At 34.0% G+C, this 21,367-nt stretch overlaps 4 protein-coding genes across 4 annotated transcripts; 2 read left to right on the top strand and 2 right to left on the bottom strand.

Annotated features, from left to right (window-relative positions):
* Window positions 1-74: 74 nt before the first annotated feature.
* Window positions 75-1,353, top strand: LOC107025269. Its single transcript, XM_027913931.1, has 5 exons — window positions 75-134; window positions 256-340; window positions 429-515; window positions 650-701; window positions 996-1,353. The coding sequence occupies exons 2-5, from the start codon at window positions 292-294 to the stop codon at window positions 1,351-1,353; spliced, it is 546 nt and encodes a 181-aa protein (XP_027769732.1). The 5' UTR covers window positions 75-134; window positions 256-291.
* On the bottom strand, window positions 1,059-8,240 carry LOC107008391 (proline iminopeptidase). Its single transcript, XM_015207408.2, has 11 exons — window positions 7,876-8,240; window positions 6,570-6,706; window positions 6,325-6,498; window positions 5,831-6,064; window positions 5,602-5,702; window positions 5,434-5,506; window positions 4,508-4,576; window positions 4,255-4,362; window positions 2,954-3,079; window positions 2,454-2,719; window positions 1,059-1,305 (listed from the first exon to the last, which is right to left on the bottom strand). The coding sequence occupies exons 1-10, from the start codon at window positions 8,201-8,203 to the stop codon at window positions 2,525-2,527; spliced, it is 1,545 nt and encodes a 514-aa protein (XP_015062894.1). The 5' UTR covers window positions 8,204-8,240; the 3' UTR covers window positions 1,059-1,305; window positions 2,454-2,524.
* A 3,557-nt stretch (window positions 8,241-11,797) lies between these two features.
* LOC107010211 (pentatricopeptide repeat-containing protein At3g61520, mitochondrial-like) lies at window positions 11,798-14,697 on the top strand. The gene has a single exon (XM_015209452.2). The coding sequence runs from the start codon at window positions 11,895-11,897 to the stop codon at window positions 14,178-14,180; it is 2,286 nt and encodes a 761-aa protein (XP_015064938.1). The 5' UTR covers window positions 11,798-11,894; the 3' UTR covers window positions 14,181-14,697.
* Window positions 14,698-16,606: 1,909 nt separating this feature from the next.
* On the bottom strand, window positions 16,607-18,451 carry LOC107007610 (WRKY transcription factor 22-like). Its single transcript, XM_015206300.2, has 3 exons — window positions 17,851-18,451; window positions 17,620-17,730; window positions 16,607-17,485 (listed from the first exon to the last, which is right to left on the bottom strand). The coding sequence occupies exons 1-3, from the start codon at window positions 18,312-18,314 to the stop codon at window positions 16,993-16,995; spliced, it is 1,068 nt and encodes a 355-aa protein (XP_015061786.1). The 5' UTR covers window positions 18,315-18,451; the 3' UTR covers window positions 16,607-16,992.
* Between the last annotated feature and the right edge of the window lie 2,916 nt (window positions 18,452-21,367).

Below are 21,367 nucleotides of genomic sequence, written 5' to 3'. Positions count from 1 at the left end.
AACCTACTTTATTGTATTCTACTTGTCAGGTTAAATTCATCCTGGATTCTTACTTTGACGCCAGGGCCTAATCTTCAGCTCTTCTTGGCTGCAGTTTTCTTTTAAATGGAAACCGACTCGAGGGGACGACTAAGGTGTCCGTTTCTACCAACAACTAATTTCTCTCTCTCAAATGACTTTGTTATCAATTTTTAGTGTTGATTAACTGGTATAGCCACACAATTCATTAGATCTCCATCGCCCTGAAATTTACAGGACTGTGTGCAGCAGTTTCCCACCATCATCACTAAAATGCTCAAATATGGTGTCAATCTTCTACAAGTCATAGGAAAATTTGATGGTATGCCACAATATATTGAATAAATGATGTCATTTTCATAAAATATCTGCTTATCTATGTGATGTATTTTGGAGAAAAACTTTTACAGGAAATTATATTGCTGTAATCGGAACAATGAGCTCACTACCATCTCTAGCGTCAAAAGATTGCAGTAGAGCTCCTATAGCTCATTCAGGTAAACTAAAGCATGTACTTTTATGTTAGTAGCATGCAATATGCATATTTGTTTCAAGTCCATTTTATGTGAGAACTATATCTGAATAGATATTTTGTATAACTTGAATAATTATTGCTTCTACCTAATCGCAGATCTGGAAATTGTTGAGACCTCATCAAGAGTCTCGCTTAATTGGCCCATCAGGTAAATTATCTTTTTGATCTATCATATGGTACACTAACTATTTTTTTATGCAGTGTTCTCGCTGCATAAAATCAGGATGGTAAAGAGTTACCCCCACAGTTGTTTACTCCTAACTAATGATGAATGACATGTGATTCAACATACAGTTATCACTCCACAATTAATTAAGATATATTTTCACTTCATTAAATCAGTTAAGTTAAGAATTAGTCAGGTTAAAATGCCACCGCAGTTAAAGTATTTACCAACCAGGATGGATGATCTAAATGTTGATGTGTTTTATACTTCTCGCAGAAATTCTTGCCAGGTCTCGAATCAAGCAGGTGACAAGTTGGTTGATATAATCGCAGCAGCAAATGGATCCCGGAAACCAATATTATGGGACGATGGTAACCCAAGTCAAATATATAGCAAGAGTCAATCCAATAAGCAGCTAGCGCATGAAAATAAATACAGCGTAGATCCTCCAACTCTGGATGAAATTCAAATGCAAAAGAAACCTAGAATCGTTGTGCATGCTTCTATTCAAGTTACACCAGTGAAAATAAATGCCCCGGCAAGCTGTAGTCAACAACCTCAAAGAGCCTTCCTGGTGCCATCTCATCTAGCAACATGTGGAGAAAGGTCAAAAAATGTGCTCAGCCATGGTTAACCAGATTGAGCAAAAGATAGATCTGAAACAAAGAGCCTTGGTGACACCAGAACTAATAACTGGATTCCCTCTGGTAAAATGAGGGAGGGGCAGCCTAAGTAGCTAAGTCTACTTGGCTCCATCTTAGCAATTTAATGTTCTGTGATCAATAGTATCCTTTTAATTTTACACCATATGATCTCCTCCGGTTGTTTTAATATGAAGTTATTCACTTCCAATAAAACATACAATAAATATTGTCTTTGGGCACAATCTTTTTAAATGCTTTTTATTACTTCCAACATTTTGTAAAATATATACTATTGCATAATGATTTTGAATCTCTAGTTCAACACATAAGATAACTTTTAGTTATGAGCTGGCTAACTTGACTACTCCACTTTAACAGGTTTAGTGGTTATATATGTTGCCTAAATAATTAATCAATTGAATTAATCCTTCACCAAATGGGTGGTATGGTGGGGGAGAGATAAAGAACAGATAAGGCCGCGGAAAAGAGGGGTATGGTTGGCAAGGAGATCATGAGATGTTTGAGAGCATTCAAGCTGACAATATTCAAATGATTAAAGAAGGTTCGATACTTGACAATCTGATCCATGACACTATCCTCTTTGTAGTCATAGACAACAATAATAAGGTGCATAGGAACCCTTCTGATATATTAGAAGTGAAGTGACTTCTTCTCCTTCCCTAAGAGGACTCCACTTCTTAAAACGTGTAGATAAACATATACTTGTCTTTTTCCATATGGTGTGTATATCGAGGTTGGTAGATTGGGAGGTGAAGGGAAGGATAAGAACAAAGGCTGAACAACTTTCTTACATAATGCATAGATATAGAGAGAAGTACAAGTATTAGAATGGGGCACTCCTTGAGTAAGACATTCTCGACAAGCTTCTCGTGAACTTCTAAAAGCTATAAACTTCTAAAAGGACATTCAGCAGGGATGTGTTCATTATAACTACTTACTTTCAAATATTTTTTGAGCAGGTGGGTGTGTGGGATTGAGGCTTGAACTTGAAGATATCTAACACACAGTACCCATGCACAGAATAAAATATTTATTGAAAGGTGAGAAGGAAATAAAAAAGAGAATTTACCAATAAATGCACGAGCATTATCTAAGCCTTTGACGTTCAAGAGAAAGTGTGGATGGTGGTGGAAAATAGAGTTAAAACAAGGGCTTCTTTCCATTTAACATAGCAAGCAAATGATCCAAAACTCGACTTCCGGCATCTCTCAAACCAGAGTGCATGTACTCATTAGTAATCCAAGGCCTGATTCCTGCTATCCGAGAAGCGGTCTCCATAGATAGCTTTAAGTTAACATACATGTCTTCATAGTAAACAGCTGCTGCAACTGGTACCTATCAAAACAAAAAGAACCCAGGTGGCTACATAATGTCTAAATCATTTAATCAGGTTATTGTGTAACTCCACTACTTCAGTTTTGCTTAAAGTTGAGGCAATATATGTATTATAAAAAGTAGTCACACATCAAGGTAGATTCAAATCCTTATCATATTGGTTGACACGAGTATGGTGGATAACATTAATCTCAGGTATCTAAGCTTGCCAACTTCAACAGAAATACGACATACTTTATTATCCTTTAATGCAGCAATGTCATATAATGATGGCCAATCCTTCTTCTCTGCTAGTAGCTGGGCAGCATCTTTGAACGGCCTCAACGCATGGACCTCATCAAATATCCATGGGAATATCATCTGCATGATCAATTAACAAGTGATCAACACTTGCTCGGAATTCAAGACAAGTCCAAATTTTCTGTTTTTCACCCAAAAAGATAGCACAAAGGGGTCTTCTTAATTCCAGCTGAAAGAAATAAATGCATTCTGCAAAGTTTAACTTCAGATAGATGTCTGTTCAGAATAAATGTAAAACAAATCCATTTACTTCCGTTGATTGGCATCAAGAAGATGCAGTAATTACAATAATAGATATGCTAGCTCCTATACAAGAGATGCTATGATCGGGGAGCTAAGTGTGTGATTTATCAAAATGTCCATAATAATACGGTGTAGGTTATATTAAATTTTGTATAACAAAAACAAACGTGACAACTCTGATCAATAAGCACCTTATGTAGGAGAGAGAAGCTCCTCAAACCTAATTGATCCTTTCCTCCACTCACCAACCAAATATCCACATGACTTCAGGAGGGGTTGCTTTATCAGCCAACCAATTTGAATTCTAACCATATGTTCATTTGCATTTCTTTGAAGATGAAGAAATTTGTTCTAAAAAAAGGATCAATTTGCAGTGGAAGCAAAATCAAGAACAGGGTAACAGAAGCTACATACATTTGAAGAAACTGACAAAATTATGTCAGAACTTAAACCAAGGGAAATAGGTAGGATGTGTAAGGATGAGCATATACATGATTGTTGCTCATACATGAATGGGCATTAATATGATTTCACATTCTCTATGGTCTGCACCACACCTCCGCTCAACTATATGAAGTGTGGCTGACATTGTAAAAGAACAAAGCAGTCACACTTTTCTGGAGCCTTTTTTCTAAAAGCTGGAATTCAACTCCCAGCAGGACAAAATACACTTAAATGTAATAAAGACTTTTATAGGAGAACAAAATGAAGTTAATTTACAGCTCTTGTTATATATCTATAATAACTTCCAATAATTATGAATATGTAGTGATTTTTTTTTCGCACAAGACATACATATTACGTTAACAATTATGGGGAGAGGTGGGTTTGGTTAGTTAAATATAAGCTGTAGTTTGGGCCCTCTCGAGGACAAAACCCTTTAATGTGGAAGACGTATCAGAGAAATTTAGGTGGAAGTAAAAATTTTTCTGTTCGACGCTTGCTTCATAATGTGGCAGTTCTTAACCAAAAACGACCACATTGTGTCTCACCTCTCCAGTAAAAAGTACAGGGCGGCCAACTTTTGCTGCCTCAATTGCATCAAATTTGTTGTCATTTAGAGCCCTAATTCTGTGAGCAGACCACAGGGATGAGGCACCCTTCATATCAGAAAAAACAAATGAATTAGACAGTTCATGCATGCCTGCAGAATTGAGGTATCCAAAAACTATAAAAGTAGACGCAGAAATTCCTATTGGCCAAGTACCCCCACTGTTGTAGCAATACTCCTATTGAAAAGTTTACCTGGCAATATATGCTTTCATGCAAAAGAGCATATAAAGGGTTTGCATCAAATCCGATCCATCTCTCATACTGCAATGCCACATAGAACTCAATTTAGCAGATATCCATCATCCAGCTACTGTACTTCTAAATGCATCTAGAATCACCAAGAAAATGCTAGCACATAATGGGCCAAAGTTTCAGATCCTTAGCATCTCCTAAAAGGAAAAGAATCTCAATCTACTGTAACAAATATGAAACCTTTGTTTACTTGTTTTAACTCGAAGACACAGCACTTCTATAGTGCATCAGCCTTGTGAAAACTGAAATAACGATAATCCAAGTGCGCTACGGCGTGACCTCTAAGTCATCATGAGCGCTAAAGGCTTAATTATGTCAGTATCCAAGATTCATATCTGAAAGTACTTTATTTTTGTCCAGCATCATAAATTAAACTTTTTACAATGCAACAGAATTTCAAGTTTTCTAGATAAATAAATCTAGTAATAACTTAACATGCCATTTAGGTTACGGTTCATCATAGATCACAACACATGAAACATTTACGCATTCTTCCTTATCAGGATGTTCATTCATGTCTTCTCTTCTTTTTCCTGCCACTATTTTTTATTTCTTCATTTCAAACATTGATGTGAAAGCTGGTTTAATTAGTCATGAATAATCGTATTCAAGAATCAACATAAAGATAGTCATTAGAGGAACCATGTATACAAATAAAGAAAGTAGGCCATCAAAAAATATTATTCTGATGGAAATGAACACAGCATTTGAACTCAATGGTACAAAACATATGGATGATATTTATGCCCATGTATTTAGTTCATGAACACCATATTTACTAATTGCTCAACAAGATCTCTAGTTTTTGCAATATTAATCAAAATAAAGTCACCCTGTTTTTTGTAATAGGGATGTGTATTTCTTACAGCATTCAAGAAGTAGTCACTGATTCTCCTTTTTGCTCCTTGAACTATTAAAGGATCCCAGACTCTCTCAAACCTACAAGCATTGCATGGAAAGGTAAAAGTTCACTAATATGATTATTCATTTATTTATTTATTTGGGGGAGGGGGGGGGGGCAAATGATGGCTTACAGGTAATGCAATCGTTCGAAACCAGTACTTGATCCTAGACCTGAGAGACCAAGAAGTTGTAGTCCTCGAGGTGTTAAGATGCCACCAGATGGCAGAGGTACCTATGTCAAACATGGAGAAAAGGAGGGAGATAGGACAGGGTGCAGAGAGAGAGAGAGAAACATTAACAAAACATGGAAAAGTATGCATCAGATGGAGTAATATGAGAATATCAGTATAGCTCCCTTACCCCGCCTCCCGACTCTGCCAGATAATTTACAACATCACGAACAATTTCAATATCCTGTGGAAACCTCTTGTAATATTTTTCGTTCTGACAAACAAGCTGCTCAAAGCCTGCCTTATAAACAGAATCAGCTGTGCATCCTTCACCAATTGGAGGGAGCCCGCCAGTTATAAGAGCTTGTTTGAGTCCTTTAGGAGCAAAACTCAAGTAGGTAACTGCACAAAATCCTCCGAAGCTCTGCATGATAATCAATCCGATATTCTAATCACACCACCGACAATAAGCATAACTAGCATCACTATTAAGACTTCCACACATTACATGAGATTATAATTTTCCTCAAAAGAGATTTTAAAATAATTTTCTAGAAAATATATAATCAAGATCATTGAAAAAATTGTTCCTGCAGTAAGTCTTCTCAACTACTTGTAGAGAGAATAGCACAAAAGGGTTTAGGTAGAAAAAACAAATACAGGAAAGAGCAAAAACTATGTGACCTGTCCAAGTATTGTCCAAGGTCCAGCATCAGGGACAAGGCGTTTTCGGATGAACTCAGCATCATGTACTATATTATCAGCTCGGAAATGTCTCAAGTAGTTAGCCAAATCCTCAGCAGAATTCACTTGTGACATAGATGATGGTGTTAATGGTGTTGATAGACCTGTTCCTCTCTGCAAGCAAGGCATCAGCAGAAGGAAACATAACTGCTTATTTCATTATGGTTGTGAGAGAGAGAGAGTACCTGATCCATTAAAACAACACGGTACTCCTCGCATGCTCTGCTTATCCATCCTCCAGCTTCAGTTGGTCTTGGGCATTCAAAGCCTGGTCCACCTTGCAAATATAGTAGATATGGCAGAGATTGTTCCTCCTTACCAACTGCAGTTTACTTGATAATCAGTAGAGAAAACATATTAACCAATAACTGGTCCTAACAGAAAATAGCAGTAAGTTAATCACCGGCTAGAAGTCAATTACTACCCCCATTCTAGCATACATGACATGTTCCAGAGTATGAGGATCAAACTGCCTAATTTTCGGTGTGAATTACTACATAGAATCTTCAAGTTCTTTTGAAATTAAATTTAAATTTTAGGAAACTACATAAAGTATTATAAGTCACAATAGTTAACAATTCAAAATATTTTTTAAAAGTATTTTAGAATTTTGTGGTAGATGAAAAACTTCTGACTCACAAATAGTAACTGTCCCACGCAAAGTGAAACAAGGAGCAGTACATACTAAGACATCTGTGTGGCCAGAGCTTCACTTACTTTTTCCCTACAACCATGTATCTAACTTTAGCAACCACCACTTCAGGACAGACAGGAAAAGCAAAGATGGACATGTAAACTTGTTAAATAGGAGTAGTAGTTAGATCTAGCTTCATGGAAAAATCAATGACTTCAGAGCTCTTCATTTGTCATTTCCATCACAGTAAGTTGTACAAACTAGCTAGTCCAATAATCCTACCAAAGTGAATCGAATCTTTTGTCTTTAAACTATAACTATAACCCCAATTATATGTCGAGCCATCCTAAGATACGACCTATTTCCTTAGAAAACAAAATTCTACCATACCGCACAAACTACATCAACACCAAACACTGCCTAAAACAGAAATCACACAGATCAATACATAAGCGTGCTAAAGAGCAAAAGTTAACAGAACATATGTTGAACAAATGTTTAGTTTTGAATCTACTAGCTTAAACTTATCCGGAAAATTTCTCCTACTACTTTACATATCAGTTAAGCTGAAATTTAGAGCTATTTTATAACACTGCCTAACATACGAATCAAATAGAATGAACACATAAGCACGATAATGTGCATAAGTAAACCGAACAAATGTGAATCCATCAATCAAACAACTACAACCACTATATGAAGATAATCAGTATCTATTCAAAATTAGAATATATTTACAAGCAATCCTTATACTTCAAACCGAGTATACATGGCGAAGTCCACTTAGATAAGTTAGATAGAGTTAACAAATGCAAAATCCACAATGATGAACAACGGGGACGAAATTAGAGTAATACCAGCAACTACTTCACGAGCGAAGACGGTGATTTTAGTAGAGGAACAGCGATCAATAGAGTAATCGAGAGGAACGGTGAATCGGTGATCGCGTAATCGGAGGTCGGGAACGGAGTACCAAGCGTCGGACACGTGGTCAGAGGTAGAGTTACCGTCGACGGCTGCCGTCTTGTTGTCGGCCATGGCGGTTAGTTTTTGGAGAGAAGTAGTAGCGGAGGAGTGCAAATAGGGGAATTGTTTTCGAAGTGGAGATAGTGAAATAATTAGAGTCGAAAATGGACAATGGAGACGAATGAGGGGTTTTATCAATGACGAGTGAAGTGCCCGCATTTTGACTTCCCTATAGTTTACTCGGTTCGTCAAGGTATATCCACATTACTCTCGCAGCTTGGGAAAAATTATTTATCTTACGAACTATAACTTTTTTTGATAGTATATGTTTTTTTTTTCTTCGCTATTTCATTTATAATTGATTAAAAAGATACTTTATTGTTCAATTCTATTGTTCATTATTAATAGGGAAAAGGGTCAAATATGCCCCTGTACTTTTCGAAAAGGTTTAAATATGCCCCCCGTTTAAAGTTTGGTCCATTTATACCCTCGCCGTTCAATTATTGGTACAAATATGCCCTTATGGGCGTTAATTGGCCACCTCAAAATATCCAACGCATTTTACTTTTCTTTAATTACCCAAATGGATTTTCCACGTAATTTTAATATTACAGCGTGGCATTTATATTACAAAAGAGAAAGGGTCAAATATGCCCCTAAAAATCCGACCCATTAAACTTACCCATATTTTAAGGTTCAATTATACCCCTTTTATTACCCGTATCCGACCCAAAACCCATATCCCTTTTCCCCCAATTTTATTACCCTTTTATTACCCGTATCCCCCAAAACCCATCCCTAATTTCCTAAACTTCCTTTTCCCCCAAGAACACAAATCGCGGATAGCATATCCATTCTTCATTTCAAAGTTAGGGTTCTTGAGAGCCTCATTACCCCCATCAATTTCATTAATGTAGCCTAACCTAACCTCCAGATTAGTGCCTCTGCTAGAAAATGGCAGCATTCAGTACTGAAGCACCAAGAGAAAAGGGCAAACAGATACCAAAGAACTACATGAGGAATAAATCCAAATCTCTAGCTACCTAGAAAAGAAATAAGCTTACAGATGCTCGATGTATTTCATGATGAAATTTCAGAGACGAATTACACTTGACAGATTCACCAGAGTTGCTTTCTTGATCAATTGAATCAAGTTTTCCCATATATAGAACTCCTCCCATTTTTACCTGGGCTCTACCACGATGGCTTGTACACTATAGCCAGGTAATGGCAGAAAAATAACATCTTCACGATATCACAAAGGACTTCACTGTCAAGTTTTGGGGGATACGGGTAATAAAATTGGAGGAAAAGGGATATGGGTTTTGGATCGGATACGGGTAATAAAAGGGTAATAAAAGGGGTATAATTGAACCTTAAAATATGGGTAAGTTTAATGGGTCGGATTTTTAGGGGCATATTTGACCCTTTCTCTTTTGTAATATAAATGCCACGCTGTAATATTAAAATTACGTGGAAAATCCATTTGGGTAATTAAAGAAAAGTAAAATGCGTTGGATATTTTGAGGTGGCCAATTAACGCCCATAAGGGCATATTTGTACCAATAATTGAACGGCGAGGGTATAAATGGACCAAACTTTAAACGGGGGGCATATTTAAACCTTTTCGAAAAGTACAGGGGCATATTTGACCCTTTTCCCTATTAATAATGAACAATAGAATTGAACAATAAAGTATCTTTTTAATCAATTATAAATGAAATAGCGAAGAAAAAAAAAACATATACTATCAAAAAAAGTTATAGTTCGTAAGATAAATAATTTTTCCCAAGCTGCGAGAGTAATGTGGATATACCTTGACGAACCGAGTAAACTATAGGGAAGTCAAAATGCGGGCACTTCACTCGTCATTGATAAAACNTATTAATAAAAATAGTTATTTAATAAAATTTATTTAATTTAAAAAAATCAAAAAATAATTTACTCTCTTTTATCTATTTTATTTTTTATATTAAATATTATTCAATATTTAGTACATTTATCTATTTTATTCTTGATATTTAATATTATTCAATATTTAATACATAATTTAAAATATTGATAGTTTGATTAGAACAAGTATTCTTAACATAATTTATCGTAGAGTTAGCTGTTCTGAGATAACTTATCTCAACAGGTATATGGGATCTCTTATTTTATTACTATGATATAAATAATCGGATAAGTTACTTCAAACATGACAATCAAACAACATAAAAAAATTATCCCATCACTATTACTTTTAATCCCTCACAAAGAACGAGCCCCAAAATTAATAAATTTAAAAATACTATAATAATATTATCATATTATGTATAGTTTCTTAAAGTGTGTCAAGTCAATAATAATTATAATTATTACAAAAAAGGAAATATATAATTATCCCTATCAAATTTATATCTTTTTTTAAGTAGATACTTTAATTTTACGAAAATTCTATTACCCCAAAATCATGCAAAAGCACAATAAATACATCATTTTGATCTATTCAAAACCATCAATATTGTCACACAAGTTGGGCACGTCAAGGAATAAAAAAACAACATTCACCCAATACTAAAATGCCACATGGCGTTCCTAATATGAATTAGTTTCTTCATTAAATAGTCCCACTCCCACCTTCCCAAAATTCTCCATTGTTAGCTGTTGGAGATCTGCAATTTTTTTCTCTCTCTTTTCTTTTCTTTTTTGTTTAAAATCTGTGAAATCAATCTCTTGTGATTAGGGAGACTATCCTCACAGTTGCAAACAGATCTTGGAAACACTGAATCAATGAAAGTAACAACAATATTCAAAACAACAACCCGACAAAGAATTACATATCAACTGATACAGGTCAACTTTCCAATAATACAAATATGTAATATACACAACAACAAATGAAAATAAACAAAATACACATCAAACCAGTAAAAGAAACCTACGACTAATCACTACAAAATTCACTACAATGTAAAATAAACTTTTTTTAAAAAGATTTTTCAAATCACTAACCTATGAGCCTTCACTTCTTTGTTTCGACACCACTATAAAACAAATTTCGACCAGTGATGCTACCAACTAGTTTAGCCTCGTGAAGTTTCGTAGGGTCGGTCGAGGAGAGAAAGCGGGGTAGGTGAAAGTGGGTGAAATTTGGGTTATAGGTTAAAAATGATTGGATTAGGATAAAACTGGTCTTTGTTAAATGGGTTGGAGGTGGCAGACACGCTCTAGGATTGAGAACACTGATGGTGAAAAAATAATTTATTTATTATGTTTTTGGATAGTTTTGTGGTGTAATAGGACCTTGCAAACTTAAGGTCTCTATTTAAAAAAAAGATACAAATTTTATGGGGCAATTATGTATTTCCTCTTGACGAAAAGAGAATAAAGAAATGAATTTAGAATCTTTGACCTAACTCAATTTTAAGTTCATAACCTAACTCAATCGTAAGTTCATGTAAAGAGATTAAGTGTTCATCCTTTTTTAATGTGTTAGTTTGATGGCCTAATATGAGTGAACAAAACCAAACTACTCATGAGGTGAAACTTATTTAAATTTATATAAGTAAATCAATTGTCCAGATTTTTTTAGCAAGACTTCTTTAAAATGTGCTCCCTCCCTGTTAATGTGTGTATATTTTTATAATAGACAAAAGAATAACGGTAATGTGTATATTTTTTTATAATAGACAAAAGAATAACAGTAAGATAAACAAATTTCAGTACTAAAGTTCAATCTAGTTGAGTCTTGTATTTGGTTCAATTTTTTCTTTTAATTCAACAAAATAATTTAAGTATAAAATGCTGATAAAAATTCGTATATTGTTATCATTAAAATAAAATTTCATTTGGTAAAGAATAGACCCGCGCAAAATGTTATGACCTAAAACTATCCATCGGTACTACTACTTCCGAAAATCCGATAACTATGAAACTCGCAGCTGCAAGAAAATCCCTCCTCCATCTCCCCACACTGCCGAAAACCGGCAGTATTTCCGGCTTGAGATGCTTCTCCGGCGAGATCGACGATACACAGAAACCTCTGCCACAGCCGCCAATCTCCTTTGCCGTTCCCAAAATAGTCTCCCTTCTGAAAACTACTGATCACAATGACTGGATTTCCAACTCCGAGCTGGTTGAATATCTTCATACTCCTCCTTCCCCAACTTCCCTTCTCAAAATTACTCGCCAATTGGGGTCCACTGAAAAAGCTTTACAATTTTTTGAATTCTTCAAGACTCATAGTTCGAGTTCATCATCAAACCCCTCTTCTCTTTCCTTCACATTTCAAGCTATTCTCGAACAAGCAATGCGTGAAGAAAAATCTGACGTACCCCGTAAGCTTTTTCAACTGTTTTCCTTTGCTAAAGACCGAAAAATCCCTTTATCGATCAATGCTGTGACTCTCCTTATGCGATGCTTTGGGCGAGCCAAAATGCTGGAGGAATCGATATCTGTATACCATGAGCTAGACTCGGATTCAAGAAATACAAATGTGGTTAATTTGTTGTTGGACTCTTTGTTTCGTGGAAGGAATATTGATGATGGGTTCAAGGTGCTCGACGAAATGCTCAAAAGGGATAGTGATTTTCCTCCGAACAATAGTACGATGGATATTGTTCTGAGTGCTATGTGGAAGAGTAATTGGGTGGGGAGAAGGATGAGTGTGGAGGAAATTTATGAACTTCTTGTGAGATTCTTCGAGCATGGTGTGTTCATGGATGATGTGTGGTTTACTAAATTGATTACCAAGTTTTGTCGAAGTGGGAAGTGTGATAAGGCCTGGGACCTTTTGCATGATATGATGAAGTTGGGTGGTCAGGTGAAGGCTTCTTCATTCAATGCCCTTTTGAGCTGGTTAGGCCGGGAGCATGATTTTCAAAAGATGAATTTGCTTATGAATGAGATGAAGGAAATGGAAGTTAACCCGGATGTTGTGACATTTGGGATTTTCATCAATTATTTGTGCAAATGTTACAGGGTCGATGAGGCACTTCAGGTGTTTGAGAAGATGGGAGGGAGTGGAACTGATGGGGTTCTTGTTAAGCCAGACCTCGTTCTCTACAATACATTGATTGATGGACTTTGCAAGGTAGGGAAACAAGAAGAAGGGTTAAAGTTGATGGAGAAGATGAGATTGGAGAATGTATATGTACCTAATACTATTACCTACAATTGCTTGATAGATGGTTACTGCAAAGTAGGTGAGATTGAGAGGTCATTGGAGCTTTTTGACCAGATGAAAAAGGACAGGGTTGTGCCAAATGTCATAACTATGAATACTTTGCTCCATGGAATGTGTAAGTTCGGGAGAGTTAGCAGTGCTATGAGATTTTTTGCTGAGATGCAAGAGAAGGGTTTAAAGGGGAATGCAATCACCTATACCATCCTCATTACGACTTTTTGCAGTGTCAACAATATTGACAGAGCAATGAGTTTGTTCAATGAAATGTCAGAAGATAGGTGTCTCCCTGATGCCAGGGTATACTACAGTTTGATCATGGGCCTTTGCCAGGCTCGAAGAACAGATGAGGCCTCCTGTATTGCTTCAAAGGCGAAAGAAGCTGGGGTTGACTTGGATGTTATCTGCTACAATACTCTGATTGGGGCACTTTGTAGGAAAAATAAGATTGAGGAAGCACATAAGATGCTTAAAGATATGGAAGAGGCAGGTATCAAACCTGACTGTTACACCTACAACACTTTAATATCATATTTCAGCGAGAAGGGGCAATTTACAGCTGCCAGTAGAATTATGAAGAGGATGATTGATGATGGTTATTTGCCTAATGTTGTTACATATGGAGCATTAATTCATGCATATTGCGTAGCTGGAAATCTTGATGAAGCTATGACAATATTCCAGAATATGAGTTCAGCTATTAATGTGCCACCAAACACAGTCATATACAATATTTTGATTGACACTCTCTGCAAGAGTGACAAAGTAGAAGCTGCTATTTCTTTGTTGGGTGATATGAAGGACAAAGGGGTAAGACCAAATACCAAAACATACAATGCCCTCTTTAAAGGTCTTCGGGAGAGGAATTGGGTTGAAAAGGCATCTGAAATAATGGACCAAATGACTGAAAATGCATGTAATCCTGACTACATTACCATGGAAGTCCTCACTCCATGGCTTTCTGACATTGGTGAAACAGAAAAGTTGCGGAGTTTTGTGGAAGGATACAAGGTTTCTACTTCAACTGCCTAATACTAACTGGAACTGAAGATACTTTCCTAATTCTGCTGTGATGTTCACTGGGCATGTCGAGATTCTTTTGCAGTCAGTTGAGGTCCCATTTGGATAGTTTCTCGACCTTTTGGCTAAGATCAAATGGAATGTGAGAGGTCTAATTTGGTCTTCAAGCTCCGTGCTATCATTTGACATACCTGTATTGATGCATAAGTTGTTGTGTAGGTACACAAATCACGTTCTATGAAGACATCTCCATTCATTGCCCTTTTAATGAACTGATTATCATTTGGACACAACAAAATGATGTCACAAATTTGGTGGTCGTGCTGATTTGAATTTTCAAATTTCATCCAAGTTGTAGCTGGTGTAATTGCTTATGTGTTCTTGGATAATGATTTTATTGATATGAAAATCAAGATAAAGTTCAAATAAAAGTTATGCTTATATTGTGCCAACTCTGTACTAAGCTTAATATTTTGGCTTTGAACGTATCTTAATGCTGTTCGTCTATCCTATACTGATATTTGGTTTTCCTTTCGACATGGAGTGAAAATGTGTTTGTCTTTTGATCTCCATGTATGCACAGTTCTGAAATCCAGATTTCTGATGGTCTTCTGCTATCAATATCTTAGTTTTTGTTAGGAACTCATACATTAGTGTTCTTCGTGATGTGTATGAATTATGTCTGACTGTTGCTGCAGTTAGCTGTGTTTCTACGGAGTCCAAATTTGGGTTTGATGAAGTTGTGTGTTTGACAAGTGAAAGGTATAACGATCAATGAAGTGGGATGAAAAAAAATCAAAAAAAGAAAAGCCAAGTGATCCGTTTCCATCTATGTTTTAGCTGCCAAGAGTTACTTGAATATGTGCTGGTGAAAAATAATATATATTTGATAGAATAGTTGAAACGTGCACAAGCTGAGTAGCATAGTTCAAGTGAAATTTTGCCTCTTCTTAACATGTTCCTTCTCTCTTTTTGTCCTTTTTGGGGGGTTATTGTTGAGGTACTGCTCCAACATGTTGTTTATACTATTATTCCCCATATGCTAGAATGTATCTAATAGATTCCAATGTTCTTTTGGTGGGTGCTTCCCTTTTGAAAAGATATGTTTCGTCCTTTCATGCTCTTGTCCACTATGTTCTAGTTGTTGAGAGACTATAGATGCCAATTACCCAAACTTATAACCTAAAGTTTTATGTCAAGTGAGGAGTTAATACCTCAGATTGTCATTCAATTATGCACTATTTTCTCAGAAAGTCATTCAATTTTCTATTTTAATTCAAAAGTCACTCAACTATCCACTCTTCTCTCAGATATTAATTATTTTTTAAACAAATTGTTTAAATGATATTTTTTATTTTTTAAAATTTTGGTTTGTTATATAAATATTTAATACAAACAAAAATTAAAAAATAATTAAATAAATTGAGTGACTTTTTGAGAGAAGAGTGAATAATTGAATGACTTTTGAGTTAAAACTCAAAGTTGAGTGACTTTCTGAGAGAAAAGTGCATAGTTAAGTGACTTTTGAAGTAAAATTGAAACTTGAGTGACCATATGATGAAAGAGTACATAGTTGAGTGACCATATGTGGTATTAGCTCTCAAGTTAGATAAATGTTATGTTATGTTTTTAACTCTTGAACTTTTTTTCACAATGATATGTTTTATTTATAGCCATAGAAGTCCCATAGTAGTACAACTTTCAAAGATCTTTCTTTCTTGAATTTGTTGTCGAATAAATGTGGCAACGTTAGTTGATATCAAGTAAGTTCTTATTTTCAATTGGCTCGACTTCCTTTCAAGTAAATCAAATTTAAACTGATCAAAACAATTATTTCAACTTAAAGAAATATAAAAGTCAAAAAGATAGAATATCGTTCCGATAAATTACCTAACTTTGCATATTAGCAAGTTGTAAACTCAGTTGAAAGAATTGAATAAATATTGAAAAAACAAACTTCAATCCTTGAATTTTAACTTTGAATAGATAGAAGTTCCATTAGAACACATCACATTCACTTTGTACAGTACCTAACTGGATATGAGTCTACAACACCCGCATTTAGAGATATCTAGTAGCTCTAGAGAAAGATTTTATTTTTCTTTTTTTTGGAGTAAAAATTTAAATTATTACTCCTCAATCAATTACGAGATTAAAAAATATTATGATAAATTTTATATATCTGTTATAATCATGATCAAAAGTCCTCTTTTACTTTTGAACATCGCATCAAATCAAAAAGATAGAACTCATTTTTCAAATTTCAATCAAATCTATGTTTACACACCTAACTAAATATGGTGGTTGTTTGAGGTAAATTTGCCAGCAAATTTCCCAAGATTCCATTTGGTAGGACTGAAAAATCACCAAACATAATTAGTAGCACAAACACTCAAAAACACTAACATGAAACAAGCACCACAAAAGGTATAAAAAGGTTACACTTGAAAAAACTTAAATCATTGATAATGATTACTAGTACTACTAATTAAAATACAACATTTATCAACTAATGGAATTTTTTTACCTCTAATCTCTATGTACCTTATATAATCCAATATAATTAACCTACTACTCTTACTTTTTCCTTTTTCCTCTACTATGATTATGGAGAATGGAATTATACCTTACACGTACAAAAAGAGAACAAAAAAAAATTAAAATTTATAATTAAAGAAAAAAAAGACATTGAGATATCAAGATTCTCTCTTGCTTTCTATTTTCCTATATCTCTAACGGACAAAAAAAGATACTCCTACCAAGTGAAAAAGAAAAGTGAATAAGAAGAAAAGCATCAATATCTTCAACTTTTTTATCCGGCAAGTCAAACGCCGCCTGCGGCGGTGGTTGTGGCGTTATTTGACATCCATGGAAGCTGCATAGACCCCGGAAAATTATCGGAAAAGCAATCTCCGGTGGTCTGAGCGGCGAGTTCATCTAACCCTTCAAAAAAATCATCATCTGCAGGCTCCATGTTATCTAATCCCATATTTGAACTACCAAATTCGTCATCGTCGTCTTCAAAAATGTCTTCTCTTTCATCCCTGCTGCTTTCTTGCTTCTCCGTCGCCGGTGAATGACACGCCGGCGAAGATACCGGCGATGAGCAAGTGGGTTTGTTAGAGTCACTTACAGTACCAGCTTCGGAATTCGCCGGCTTCTGACGGGTACTTCCGGCGAGGGAATTCCGGTGAGTTGGCATAGGGTGATTGTGCTCTGCTGTGTAAGTTACAATGAACATATTCGGGTCGGATCTATTCCGCTCCACTTGTTTTCGGGCCAAACAACCCTTTGAGGTACTACACCTGTAATAACCCCTGTTTTTACCCAAAAGCAAGAAAACAGAGTATATCAGAAAAACTTTAATTACTGAAAAAAAAGTAATTAAATTTATTTAAGTTGTTTTAAACCAACTTTAAAATGTAATTAAAAGAGAGATTAAGGAATTTACCTTGGATATGGAGAGCCTTTGATGGGTTTTTGTCCATATTTTCTCCAAGACCACATGTCAGAAGATAAACCTTCAGCAGGTACTTGACATACCTTCTTCAATTGATTTTTTCTGAGAAAAAATCATTAAAATGTGTGAATATACAAATTTATGATATGGGTATATGTAAAAACTAACAAAGGTCTAATCTTTCCATCAAAAAACTTCATAAAAAAAAATAGTTAAAGTTACCTTCTTTTAGGTCTTGGGCTTTGAACATGTGAAGCACTAGTAGTTGTGGAACCATATACAGACAGAGGAGATTGTTTGGGTTGTGTTAATCTTGTACTGTTTAGCTGATGAATATGTTGTTGTTGTTGTTGTTTTAGTGTTTGTTGGGGTGATAGATCTTGTAGTCCTCCAAGAACAGAGAGAGGTGAAATGGGTATATTATTAGTATTATTTTGAGGAGAAAGAGGTATTTGTTGTGCTTTAGGGAAGAAAGGCTTGTAAAGATTATGCAACTCTTCAAAATCACTTATGGGGTTATCAAATCTTGGGACAAATGGATCTTGAAAACTAAAAAAGTTGCCATCTTGTCTTGGTTGGAAGCTGCTGCAACAAGAATTAGTGGTGGCTGTGGTGGTGGCTGCAGCGGCGGTGGAACTAGCGGCGCAGCCTCTGACCACCGCATGTAGATCCCAATCCTCTTCCATTTTTGTTAATTTCTTGGCTATGGCCTTGACTTTTTGGTTAGAGAGAGGAAATGCAGAGAGAACAAAAGAAGGCGCTGACTTTTGGCTTAAGAGAGAGAGATATGGAAAAGGGATCTGAGGAGAGGCATAAATGAGTGGAATACATTTATTATTTATAGAAAGAGATTGTGTGTGATTTGGCTGGTTTTCACTAATAATATGTTTAGAGAGAGAAGGTGGGGGACAACAAATTTTTTTCATTTTTTGATTTCTATTTGAAAACATTGGACCTTTTCTTTTAATGACTTAATGAGTTTTACTTTTACCCATATTTAGTCCTCATATGTTCAAGATTTTAGTTCTCAAAAGGTGAAATTTATGTACTAACAATAATTTCAAAATAAGGGTTAGTACTGTATTACTAAAAATAATGTAGGCATTAATTCTATATATTAATAATTATGAAAGGTGGTTTTTGTGAAAAATATTTTAATATAATGTACGTTATTTTTAATACATTGAATGATATATAAGAAATAATATAATTAGATAATATAAATATTATTAGTATAATCTATTTAGTATTATTCTTATACATTTTAACAAACAGCCGTTAATAGTATTAATTGTACTAATAGAAGTATTCTTGTAAATCACATCAATTAATTACTCCATCGATACCTTTATTTATTTATGTATTGACATAAAAGTTTATTTTACTTGTTCAGTTCGAAAAAGTGAAAGAATTCAATTATCTTCTTTTTTTGTAATGGGAGATAATATCTCGTCAAATGTCGCTATAATAAAGTTATTATTTTACTTATTATTTATTAATCTGTATAAAGCATGCTAAGTCAATATAAAATAAATAAAAGTGAAAGGATGAAGAATTCGATTTAAAATTATGATATTTGGCCGAAAACAAATTTTATGAAAAAAGGGGGGGAAATTGAATGATCTAAAATATTTAATAAATATATCCATGATCATAGAAAATAAAATATTTGAAATAATTAATTATTTTTAACTTATGACACTTTCTTTACAAGCTAAAAAGGAAAGTACATACATTACTTGATGGAGTATAACTTATGCAACATACCACAAATTATAATTTTATTTATAAAAGTCTATTCAATTGAACCCTTTTTACTTTTTACATTACTATGCAACAAAAAATATAAGTGGAGTAGAATTTTTCCAAGAAGATGACAACAATGGTGTTGCTTTATCTATTTCTCTTCTTTTAACTTTTTCATAGTCAAGCCATAAAAATTGTATCCAATCTTTCACATAGGATAAGCAAAGCATTTTGCTAGCTAACATGTCAACAACTTAACAATTGTTTAATAAAAGTGCTAAGACTTGGTTTGAGTAAGATTCGAAAAAGGAAAAAAAGATAAGGATTTTGTGGTTTGTTGGTTAGCACAAACATATATAAATTTAAATTAATTTATTGTAGTGTGTTAAATTATTCAAAGGGACTTATCTTTTGTCCTCATCTTAATTAAATAAATAAAAAATATTAGTATTTTTTATTGGTGGTTTTGGAGGGGGTTGACTTTAAATAATGTCAAAGGGGCTATGGTGGTTTAGCAGATTAGAAAAGGTCCACGCGGTATGTGTTTACACTCTCTCACATCGAGTCTCGTGAGTGCGTGCACTTACCGACAAAAACAAGAGAGAGGAGAGAGAAACGGGGTGCTTCTTCATGTGGAGTGTCTTTAATTTTTATTTTATTTTATTTTTATTTTTTGTTTTTATGTGTCCCTATTCGAAGTTGGAAACTTGGAATATGTACCAGAATTTAAGTAATATTATATAAATATAAAATTTAATACATAACTAACCACTTAACTTTTTGTTATAATATTCAGTTTAGATATTTGAATTACCTCTAATTTTAACTAAATATCTTGATTCTTAATAAAATATTTCAGTTAGATTTATTATTTTATTTTTAAAAAAAAAAATTGTGTTTTGATTCGTCTATTAGTTATCATATCCTTCATCACATGCATTAATACCAAATAGAAAATACTTTGAAATTTTTGCGATATATTAAGGTGAATATATATGAAGGACACATTTCACTTGTTAACTTCACTATCTATAATACAAGAATGAGAACATACCTGAAAAAATTAAACGTGAATCGAAAATGTCTAATTATAACACTTTATTAGGAGTTGGATCGTTCTATTGAAATAAGACTTAGTTTAAGTATCAAAATGGAATATATTCGACAAGTTTAAAAGGTTGATTATGTATTAAGTTATGAAATAAATATAAATTAAACGCAAGGGTCATTCAAAAATGATTTTTCTACTTTAATATTGCATATATATTACTCTCTTCAAATCTATTGGCACGATTCATTTTAATTTGTTTGTTTTATTTTACAATTCAGTTCTTAAAAGCATGTTATTTTTTTATATTTTTTACAACTCTTTAAAAAATTCATTTTTCGAATAATATATCTAAAACGATGTGACGAAAAGATATTTTAATATTATAATATATTTCAAATGTTTAGTCTAATAAGTTTTATTTTTTAAAACAACAACAACTTGCTGATCGACGCCATAAATTGAAACGCGGGAAGTAATTAATGATTTGATTTGTCATTACATGGGACTTAAACTCTAAGTAGAGAATATTTATAACTTTAGACTGTTAAAGATTTACTTTTCTTTATTCCAATAATAATATTGCATGTTGAATATTCTCCTATTTTATGAAATTGTGATTTGTAAATCTATGATCTAACTTGTGTTAATTTCCACAACGTCTAAAAAGTAAAACATCATACATAGTTTTATTGACATGTATTCCTTTTATTTTTTTATTTTTATTACTATTTCACTCGATCTCAATATACATGATGGTATTTTATTGGACAAAAAATTTAACTAATAAAAAGTCCATTTTGAAATTTGAAATCTTAAATAAATTATGTATGAATAAATATGTATCCCTTTTAATTTAGAAGATTGATATACTTTAATTCGTTTATTTTACTTGTTTATTTTTATCAAATCAAGAATTATTAATTATTTTCTTTTAATGAAATA

Source organism: Solanum pennellii, chromosome 1 (assembly GCF_001406875.1).
Source record: "Solanum pennellii chromosome 1, SPENNV200".
Taxonomy (NCBI): Eukaryota; Viridiplantae; Streptophyta; class Magnoliopsida; order Solanales; family Solanaceae; genus Solanum; species Solanum pennellii.
This window is presented reverse-complemented; position numbering and strand designations above follow the sequence as displayed.